The sequence below is a fragment of the Cololabis saira genome, chromosome 18 (assembly GCF_033807715.1).
Source record: "Cololabis saira isolate AMF1-May2022 chromosome 18, fColSai1.1, whole genome shotgun sequence".
In the NCBI taxonomy this organism is placed as follows: domain Eukaryota; kingdom Metazoa; phylum Chordata; class Actinopteri; order Beloniformes; family Belonidae; genus Cololabis; species Cololabis saira.
Window position 1 is genome coordinate 28,144,959 of NC_084604.1, and position 10,693 is coordinate 28,155,651.

The window sequence follows — 10,693 nt, forward strand, 5'->3', positions numbered from 1 at the left end:
CAATTTATTTATGTTGTTTGACTGTCCAAACCACGAACTTTACATCACCCAAGTAGCATTTACGAAGGACTGCAGTTTCGCATCCGGAACCAACGTCATGTGGTTGTTGTAGCAGTCCTGTAAAAGAGTTGCACCCATACGCAAATCCTGCACACGTTAGATCCGGTTTGATTTTACTGCTAGCAGTAAAAATGGCAGCGTATTCTGGTAAGAAATTTGCTTTTATTTCAAAATCTAAATGTCTTTTTCGTTGACACCCCGTGAATTTAAACAGCCACATACGGTTATTTAATGCTTGAATGTGTTTTATGATAAACAGAGCTGGGAGTTATGCCTGAAATCGCGCAGGCTGTGGAGGAGCTGGACTGGCTGTAAGTGTTATTCTGCCAAATCATGCATGGTGTCATAGTGTTGTTACCTCAGATTATTATAAACTCACAATGTGGACCACTGCAGGCTACCCACTGACATCCAGGCAGAGTCCATCCCGCTGATTCTGGGTGGAGGAGATGTGCTTATGGTGAGCTGGGTCCCTTTTAGGCATCTCTCCCACAAAATGTACACACCAGCACTTTTGACACCTCTGTTTATTTTCTTCTCCCTTTTTAAGGCAGCGGAAACTGGTAGTGGCAAAACAGGAGTAAGCACAGCTACTTATCTTTGAAATGCAATTTTACACCCGCTCTGTGAATTAAGAAATGCACATAATTTTAAATTTTGCAATTTTAAATGACCTGTTTCATCCCCCAGGCTTTCAGTATCCCAGTGATCCAGATTGTTTACGAGACCCTGAAGGATCAACAAGAGGGCAAGAAAGGCAGAGCTGCTATCAAAACAGGAGGAGCTAGTGAGATACGCTTACCATTTATTAACATTTTAATTTAGTTTTAGTCCACACCGTCTGGCCAGAGGGGAAGAAATTCACCTTCTTGATTTAACTAAGCATATCGGTAAAAGCCTCCCAGTGGAAAAAAAAACTGCATTAACTAAAATGTTTTACCTGAAAATAGGTCATTTGACAAAAACTGATGCAGTGAACAGCTTTTTAATTCCTTAGACAACATCAATTTTGTGGAAAAGATGTTATTCTTCTTCAAATAACAGGCAACTAAGGAGATTGCTGAAACAACAAAAGGTGTCCCATTCATTTATATTTCAAAATACAGTGGTAAAGCGTAATCTTTTGAGGAAGAAATGTAGTCATAAAAATAAAATCTTGAATGATCATGATTAGAGAACTAAAATGTTTTCAATCTAAATGAAATAAATCAACAATATAACTTGCAAATGTAGGAGCATTTGTGTATGCATGACACGTGCTCAGTAGGCGACTGTGGTGGCTATCATGTAACTACATGATAGCCACCACAACTTCTCCTATTAAGAAACTGGTTTCCCTTCCAAAAGAAAGTTGCTGAATGCATCACCAGCCCAAACTGTCCTGCGGCAGGACGTTTGACCCTACAATGCCCTCATTGGTCCAGTCACTAAGTTCTCATAGTCCAAGTCCCAAACCTGGATAAATGTGAAGGGTCAGGAAAGGCCAGGTTTGTTCTGGCCAGGCAGTGTACATGTTATTCAAGACATGTGTTGACATTGAGTCCATTCTCCTGTATGAATCAGGATCCTGTTGCAGTACAAATAGATATGAAGGAATATTTCCAGTATACGAGTTGCTCATGTTTTTCTGTTTTTCTCAGTTTTCAACAACTGGCAGATGAATCCTTATGATCGCAGTACAGCCTTTGGTAAGATAATGTTATTTTATTAATTTGATTATGTTTTAGGTCCTACTTTATTTGTTTTTGTTTCTTCAAATTGTGCTCATCGTCTTATTTGTGCACAGCTATTGGCCCTGATGGACTGTGCTGTCAGAGCAGGGAGTTTAAAGAATGGCACGGTTGTCGCTCCACTAAAGGAGCCACTAAAGGTATGGAAATGCAAAAAGTGCTTCAAAAAGGATTACAATAATACCTGCACTCATTTTAGATGATGGGATCTAACCCAACCATAATACACCTTCAGAAAAGAGCTTGTTATTTACTGTTCTCTTGTTCTGTTTTGCTTGATTTTGTCCAGGGAAGTACTATTATGAGGTGACTTGCCATGACCAAGGTCTTTGCCGGGTGGGGTGGTCCACCGGTCAGGCAGCTCTGGATCTGGGTATGCTCCCTAGTCCTCCACAGTAGCTACAAATGTCATCTCATTCAAACATCAACTCAGTCACAAACTCTGGTTTTGCTTTCCAGGAACTGATAAGTATGGCTTTGGTTTTGGTGGCACTGGAAAGAAATCCAACAACAAGCAGTTCGACAGCTATGGGGAGGTAACAATTGCTTCCGTTGTTTTGAATTATGAACAATTTGTGAGGATAACTTTTAAATGTGGGTGCTGATTGTTTTCTACCTTTTTTGCAGGAGTTTACCATGCATGACACTATCGGATGCTACCTGGATCAAGACAATGGACAGATTTCCTTCTCTAAAAATGGTGCAGTTTGGGTAGTAATAACTGGGATTGCTTTTGCTTCTGTTACGGTTACCACATCTGTGTTTGTAGAAAATGGAAAGAATTGTGAACATTTCCTGACGCTTTATTCCGATTTTATTTCTCAAGGCAACGACCTGGGTACTGCCTTTGAAATCCCTCAGAATCTGAGGAATCAGGCTTTCTTTGCCTCCTGCGTTCTCAAGGTATGACATGAGAGCAAATTGAAATAATGGTCTACGACTGCTGTTTGATTTGTCTGAGTTATACCTTTCAGCCTGAACAACTTATAATCTTTCTTCCAGAATGCTGAGCTGAAGTTTAACTTTGGAGGAGAAGAGTTTAAAAATCCACCTAAGACTGGGTTTGTCGCCTTTGACAAGGCACCGGAGACTCATATAGTCAAATCATCTCAGACAGGTTTGTTTAAGAAATTTGACTTAGGTGCTGCAAACAGATGCAGTGAAAACAGAAAATTCCAATTGTAACTTTTAGTTGGGGAAAAAGGTGCAAGAGCTACACTTTTTGGTCCCATTTGCGCACGTTCAACGTTAACTAGGTTCTCTCTCTCTCTTGTGTGGCTGCGCAGGGACGGCCAAAGTGACTCAAGTTAAAGGGCCATCAAATGCGCCCAAAGCTCTGATCATCGAACCATCTAAAGAACTGGCTGAGCAAACCCTCAACAATGTCAAACAGTTTAGGAAATATGTGGATAATCCCAAACTCAGGTACAACCTGTGCCATTTAAAAAAAAAAAGTCATTATTGTAATACCCTTTATGTACCAGCAGATGGAGGCGGTGGAAACATGTCAGTAGTGTTACCAGCTTGCATTATAATGTGCTGATCTGTCATTACAGAGATCTTCTGGTGATTGGTGGTGTGCCTGCCAGAGACCAGCTGGCAGCTCTGGAGCAGGGGGTAAAGTGACATGAACCACTTCCAATCAGGAATTGATTTAGTTTTAATCACGGTGGAAGCAAGAGATGGAAAAATAAATATGTGCTTTTCTTCCCATTTTCCATTTTCTGCTCACGCTGTTTTATAATTAGATTGACATTGTGGTGGGAACACCTGGCCGTTTGGATGATCTCATATCCACAGGGAAACTCAGTCTCGCCCAAGTCAGGTTTCTGGTCCTGGATGAGTGTGTAAGTGCAACGCATCTAGAGTATTTCACCAACATTTAAATCTTTTTAAAAAAAAACAGAAATCGTAGTTCGCATCTCCAACAAAGACCAACTGTTTTTCTGTGTTTGTTGTGTCTTCAGGATGGCCTCTTGTCCGCGGGCTACACAGACTTTATCAACAGGATCCATAACCAGATCCCTCAGGTCACCTCTGATGGCAAAAGACTGCAGGTATCTCTTGTAATTAATGTGGTAGGAGTTGGTTTAGATTCACTTTTTTTAATTTTAACAGTGATGTATTCCTATTATAGGCGTGTATGGTGTCAACATGTGTAAGAGTGTTGTGCAGTTTGCTCAGAAGCCTCCTGATCTGTTTCTTAGGTCATTGTGTGTTCAGCCACCTTGCACTCATTTGACGTGAAGAAGCTGTCTGAGCGCATGATGCATTTTCCCACCTGGGTGGACCTGAAAGGAGAGGACTCTGTTCCAGAGACTGTCCACCATGTGGTCGTGCCCGTCAACCCAAAGAACGACCGCCAATGGGAGCGTCTCGGCAAGAACCACGTTCAGGTGACTCTCATGCTCACACAAGGAAACTGACTCATGCGAAAGAAAAGTCAGGAAATGCTAAAGGTTGAACCTTCTGATTCACTTAGATGAGTTAGTCATTCATTTCTAAGCTTTGCAGGATGGTCTTGTGTTGATTAAAATGTCTGCTCTTCGATATGCAGACGGATGAAGTTCACGCCAAAGACAACACCAGACCAGGTGCCAATAGTGCAGGTACAAACAGATTGGTTCTCAGCCTTCTATTTGTTGTGTAAAATCTCTTCTTTGATGGAGTTTGCTTTGTTTTCCTCCAGCAACTCCAAGCAATATACACATCACATAAATAAGACAGATATTGCTTTTTTTCCCTTATGTAAACATCAATAAATGTGTATTTTAGAAATGTGGTCAGAAGCCATCAAGGTGCTGAAGGGCGAGTACACAGTGAGGGCCATTAAAGAGCACAAGATGGACCAGGCTATAATCTTCTGTCGCACCAAGATCGACTGTGATAACATGGAGCAGTACTTCATTCAGCAAGGAGGAGGTGAGGAGTCTTCGGGGACCTTTTAGTTTTTCTTTTCTTTTTAAATCTAATTTTTATCAACAGAAAAAAAGTTTTCAAAGCAAGCGTCGGCTCTCTGACTTTTTCAAGAATGACAGATTCAGAATGCCGGCATGTTTTCTGCAGGTCCAGACAAGAAAAATCACCAGTTGTCCTGCGTTTGTCTTCACGGCGATCGGAAGCCGAACGAGCGGAAAAATAATTTGGACCGCTTCAAGGTAAAAAGAAAAGAAAAGAGCTGTTTTGTGAGGATACAAATGGTGTTGTAAATGCTATTCAGTTCAGTTGAATTTTGCTTTATTGAGTCCTAAAGGGGAATTATTTTAAGATCTTTTTGTTGTTTTTAGAAAAAAGAAGTGAGGCTGTTGGTCTGTACTGATGTGGCTGCCAGAGGAATCGATATATCTGGAGTTCCTTATGGTTTGCAGAAGTTTCTTTGTTTTTATTTAAACAATTTCGCAATCAGTTCTCACAACTTTCAGCTCCCTCCTTTTTTTTTTTTTGTGTTTCTTTTAGTGATTAATGTCACCCTGCCAGATGAGAAGCAAAACTATGTCCATCGCATTGGCAGAGTTGGAAGAGCTGAGAGGTCAGTGCCGACACTCTTGGAAATAAATTCTGTTGGTTTATTTTGTCTTATTGTGACTTTAGACTACACCATTTATCCTCATTGTGACAATGATTGATTTATAATTGGTAATAGTGATTTGTTACACATGGTTTTGGCTGATCATTTTTCTTTTTAAATTTCAGAATGGGACTGGCCATCTCATTGGTTGCCATGGAGAAAGAGAAAGTAAGTTAGCTGAACATAATCCACAGATGTTTATGTTACTTTTGTGGGAACGTATTTCATTGTTTTCAGGTGTGGTACCACGTTTGTGCGAACCGAGGTAGAGGCTGCTACAACACCCGACTGAAGGAAGATGGAGGTTGTACCATCTGGTACAATGAGAAGGAGGTAAGTTGGATGTGCTGTCTCTGATCGAGCAGGGAGATTTTTAAAGCTGTTTGAAAAGCAGCAGATCTATCGGTCCTCCTTGCAAAACTGAACTTTTTCTCCTCTCATCGCAGCTCCTTTCAGATATTGAAGAGCATCTTAAGTGCACCATCACACAGTGCGAGGCTGACATCAAAGTACCACTTGATGATTTTGATGGAAAAGTGACTTATGGGCAACGCAAAGCTTTGGGAGGTATGTCTGTAGGTTTGCTTGCCCCTTAAAATCTCCTATCCAAGTATGGTGAACCTTACTAACAGTTTTGTTCTTTCCCAGGGGGAAACTACAAGGGTCACGTGGAGGCTCTGGCCCCGACGGTCCAGGAGTTGTCCAGCCTTGAGAGAGAAGCTCAAACGTCCTTCCTTCACCTAGGATACATACCAAACCAACTCTTCAGAGCCTTCTAAGCCCGAGTTACCGTAACAGCACTACAAGCTTCGGTTCACAGAATGAAATGTTCCCGTGTTAACCAACAGGATTTTTTTTGTTTTTGTTTTTCAACTTTTGTTGAAGTTTAAAAAATGTAGTTAATTTATGATTCGCATGAATTGCAAAGCTGTCAAAATACCCACATTTTGAGGAAAATTAAGTAGTAATTCTGAGTTTGAAATTGGCAGCGTTTGGCATTGTGAACTCGTTGAGCTCATTTTGTGTTTTCATTCACAACTGAACTGAGAATAATATTAATCGGTATCCTGAGTTACTGGATTTTCTGAATGATATTAAAGTTTATTTGTAGAACAAAAATTCAATGACTTCTTTTTTTTTTTATTGTTTAAATTATTAAGGCCTTTTTGTTTGGTTCCTTTAAAGGAAACAATGCTTTTGCATTCTTTGTGAGCAACATAAATATGTTAAATGGAGTAAAATTAAATAATTCTAGATGTGTTCAAAGAACTTCACAAAAACAGGTAATTCACTTGCACACTGATTATCTTTTTCTTTTTTCTTTTATTTCGAACATAAGCTCACAAAAAATAAATAAAACGGCAGAACAATGAATCTAAAAATAATCACTAAATAATGTACCATTTTAAACAAAGTAGATGAGAATTAGTAAATATAATTGCAAATGTGTCATGCTTGAAAAAGGAGTGACTGTTTAAATGAATGGCTGCACTTTTATTTGTGGCAACTTCTTTATTGCATCAATTCCTGTGGGGCATTTCTCCTTGACTTGAGGCATTAAATATTGAATTTGCACATTAAGACGGACCAGCATTTAGCGGGTTCTCTTGAAGGAACAGGCTTTTTGAGTGCCCTGATTCAAGGTACAGAGAAGAATACTCATTGCTCTAAATCAGTGGTTCTCAAATGGGGGTACGTGAGATTTTAAAATATACATATATTTAAAAAGTAGCATCAATGCAAAAATCGTTTAAAAATAAATATTTCATAAATAATTGAGGAAAATATAAGTCTAAATTCATAAAATGAATTTTATCTTCAGGAGTAGGCTATTCAACTTATCCTAAAACCGCAGAGTATCCCCCACATCAGGATGGTTCCACCTAACCTGTCAAATGCCACCTGGCTTCACCTGTCAATCACTTGGACCAACGATGGAGTCGTGGTTGAAGCATAGCAGCAATATTTTTTAATAAATCAGTTACTGATGGCACAGTGCTCTGTTTTAGGTCTTTTTTTTTTACAACCAAAAGTGCTTTGCGCTGGTTAGGGGGTACTTGGCTGAAAAAAGATTTCACAGGGGGTACATCACTGAAAAAAGGTTGAGGACCACTGGTCTAAATAGTAGTCAAAGGGGAAATGACAGGCTTCATCGTGGAGGGTCTGACCCCTTCCTTTGTTTGATGACTGCCCCTGTTATGAATCACATTATCTCTTGTCAGTTATACTGAAAAATAAAAACCATCCAGTCTGAACTTTTTCTGCCTCATTGGAGACACTAATCAGCCACTGTGCTTATAGGGAAGTAGGCCTGAAGCTTTTTGTGGACAGGAATCAAAATGATAATGTGGGTGTGTTGACACTGAAGAATATGACTAATTTATATTAATATGCAAGAAAAACAAAACAAGGATGGTCACCGACATCATCACATATGACTTTAAACTTGATATGAGGAGCCTCCAAAACCACAGGAGCACTTTCATCATGATGGGAATTCTATTCTACATGGTTTACTGAAGCTATTGTTATTCGTTAGTGTCCTTTTAACTGGTAGCAAACTGTCAGGCTGTCTACAAAACTGTGAAATGAGTGGAAGGATATGCAAATGAAGAAATTATCCCTTTTGGCAGCTGAAAGTACAAGTGCCATAGCATGAACCAAATCAGAGAGCAGATTTGCAATGAAAAGAGTCTAAGATCTAACATCAAAATAAACAGTGGACCAGTAAGTATATACAGAAATTATATCTAGTCTCAGAGATACATACTTTTTGATGTAGACGAAATCTCTCATATTATGCATGTTGTATGGCATTCTTGATGTAACTGATCTTGGTGCTGGAAACTGGCCAGAACTATTGGTAAAAAAGGTAAAAGTAATGAAAGTATCAAAGGAGACAAGGTGTGTAGTCATTCATGTTCAAGCCTAGAAAAATTGAAAAAGGAAAACACACAAACAATCCAGCAATGGGATTAATCTTCCTTTGAGCATCCACACAGGATTGAAAACAATAATTGTGCGTTACCCACGGGAGAATCTTGGTCTCATGTTTAAGACCAGTTATACATTTCTGGCTAATAATGCAGATGAATGGTGCCCGTGGGTATGCAAGTTGCAAGTTTTTACATTATCTTCCACATGAACCTGCAATTCCCATAATATTTGACAGTCAGACTGATTGAAATCAAAGTCAAATGTTGACAATCAAATGTTCTGTCCTGGGTGGACCTACAGGTTGTACTAATCATGTTTTGAGAGCTAAATATCTAATACTTGGAAGCAAGTGTGACACCTTGGCTGAACCACAAGCATCTGAAGGATACACTATGCTCGCTGTTAGGTCTAAACAAAGTCTGGTCAAGTCTGAAACTACAGTGATCTAGAGAACGCAACAAAATGGGCCAAAGACAGAAAGTAAACTGGACTCAAACAACAATGTGACCAGTAATATGGCACATCTAGTACTGAAATAAACCTTCTAGTATTTCCATTTTGTCTGTGCAATGCATTATATAAATATTTTTTATTTATATGTTTAGTTTTTACTAGTTTTACTGCCAACTATAGACTTTATTGTTCATTGCTTGACCAGTTCATTTTACAGCAAACTTTAATGTTCTAATAATTTAGCTCCACGTGTCAACATAGTTCAAACCAAAAGGTCAGTAGCTCGTTAATGGTTTCTAGAATGTAGGTGTAATACAGCAACTGGCCTGTGGGTGGAGCTCCAGACCAGCAATTATCCTGTCTCTACAAGGAAACCTTAAAACGTTAAATACGCTTAATCATAAACACAGTAGCTGCATTCAAGAGGACATTTATCATCACAATAATCTTTTGGACTAAAACAAAATAAGGGGGGATTTTAACATGGCTCAAAACATGTATTGGGTAACGCAGTAAAGGTTTTAATATCTAAATAACACAATTTTATATGAAAAACATACATTTATCTCAGTAATTCCTGTGAATGAAAGCTAAGGTCCTGAGAGATACGTCATTGAGACCTGCTTCTTCAACTGTAAACAAACGGCTCAAAACTGATAAGTGATGTTTAAACATTAAACATCAGCAAAGTCAAAGGTGCAGTGTGCATGCTGATGTGTTCACAGGTATGCAACCGTTTCGATCCTAGCCTGTGCCAGTAGTATTACTGCACCCATTTAAGTCTGTCCAGTCCTCAGAGTTCCTGCCATGAATTTCCTTTAAAAGCTTCCTTTTTAATTCACTTAATTTTTACTGCACTGGTTTGAAAGTGTAACCAAACATTTCCTTGGGATATTACAGGCAAATATTTGTTGCCGGATGTTTAACACCAGGGGTAGGCAATTCCGGTCCTCGAGGGCCGGTGTCCTGCATGTCTTAGATGTTACCCTGCTTCAGCACACCGTGATAGAAGTACCTGTGTCATTAACAGAATTGTGCAGCCCTGGATGACAAGCTGATGACGATGATTAATTAGAATCAGGTGTGTTAAAGCAGGGAAACATCTAAAACATGCAGGACACCGGCCCTCGAGGACCGGAATTGCCTACCCCTGTTTTACACCAATCACATTACCGTATTTTCTGGACTATAAGCCGCACCCGCATATAAGCCCCATCCGCTCTATTTTAAAAAAAATTATCAAAAAAAGATATACAAGCCGCACCTGCATACAGGCCGCATCCGCTCTATTTAAAAAAAAAAGGATATGCAAGCTGCAGATATTTATGTTGTTAGATTAGATATTTACTACATGTACAGAAGGATTTTGAACTGTAAATGTACATGTTTGTACCTAAATAGATCCTTTCCTAACAGTGTCTTTTAACACGGCAGCAACTTTGCTGATTAAAACGGGACAGAACCAAGAGAAAATAACCGGTATTTATTTATCTGTTTGAAACCTGCTTCTACCTACTTCTATCTGCTAAAGAAGAAGTAGCGTATTCTTCTTTGCATTTATTTTGTCTTAGTTTTGATTCTAATTCCGGTTAGAGCGCCCCGAGCAGTGGAAGAAAAATCCACAGAATAGCTGCACCTTTGTATAAGCCGCATGGTTCAAAACCTATGAAAAAAGTAGCTGCTTATAGTCCAGAAAATACGGTAATTAGAAAAAATCCCACTTGAATAAAAACTTCAATACATATCTTCCCACTCACTTTTCTTGGTAATTCTAATGAGTTAGTTTAAAAATGATACCATTTCATTCAAACCATTTCAAGTGGTTTGTAGTTGCTGCCACAGTGGACAGATGTTAAAAGGCTATTTTGTAACATATGCATGGATTTGTATGCTGTAACTGCACATCAGCCAAATCAGTGATTATAAAAACAGTGTATAGTTGTTT

General features: G+C 39.1%; 1 protein-coding gene across 1 annotated transcript; it reads left to right on the top strand.

The window, feature by feature from the left end:
- Nucleotides 1-154: 154 nt before the first annotated feature.
- On the top strand, nt 155-6,471 carry ddx1 (DEAD (Asp-Glu-Ala-Asp) box helicase 1). Its single transcript, XM_061707564.1, has 26 exons — nt 155-207; nt 320-371; nt 457-520; nt 611-640; nt 751-847; nt 1,701-1,748; nt 1,847-1,930; nt 2,080-2,163; nt 2,250-2,326; nt 2,418-2,490; nt 2,617-2,693; nt 2,793-2,907; nt 3,077-3,215; nt 3,347-3,407; nt 3,539-3,637; nt 3,758-3,847; nt 3,998-4,186; nt 4,348-4,399; nt 4,566-4,712; nt 4,857-4,948; nt 5,078-5,150; nt 5,247-5,319; nt 5,484-5,526; nt 5,596-5,691; nt 5,805-5,925; nt 6,007-6,471. The coding sequence occupies exons 1-26, from the start codon at nt 192-194 to the stop codon at nt 6,135-6,137; spliced, it is 2,223 nt and encodes a 740-aa protein (XP_061563548.1). The 5' UTR covers nt 155-191; the 3' UTR covers nt 6,138-6,471.
- Nucleotides 6,472-10,693: the final 4,222 nt, after the last annotated feature.

Bases quoted from the DNA above. Each gene is read 5' to 3' on its own strand.
- ddx1 (XM_061707564.1), top strand. The intron at 2,327-2,417 runs GTAACAATTGCT...CCTTTTTTGCAG, and splicing joins AGTTCGACAGCTATGGGGAG to GAGTTTACCATGCATGACAC. The intron at 2,694-2,792 runs GTATGACATGAG...TCTTTCTTCCAG, and splicing joins TTGCCTCCTGCGTTCTCAAG to AATGCTGAGCTGAAGTTTAA.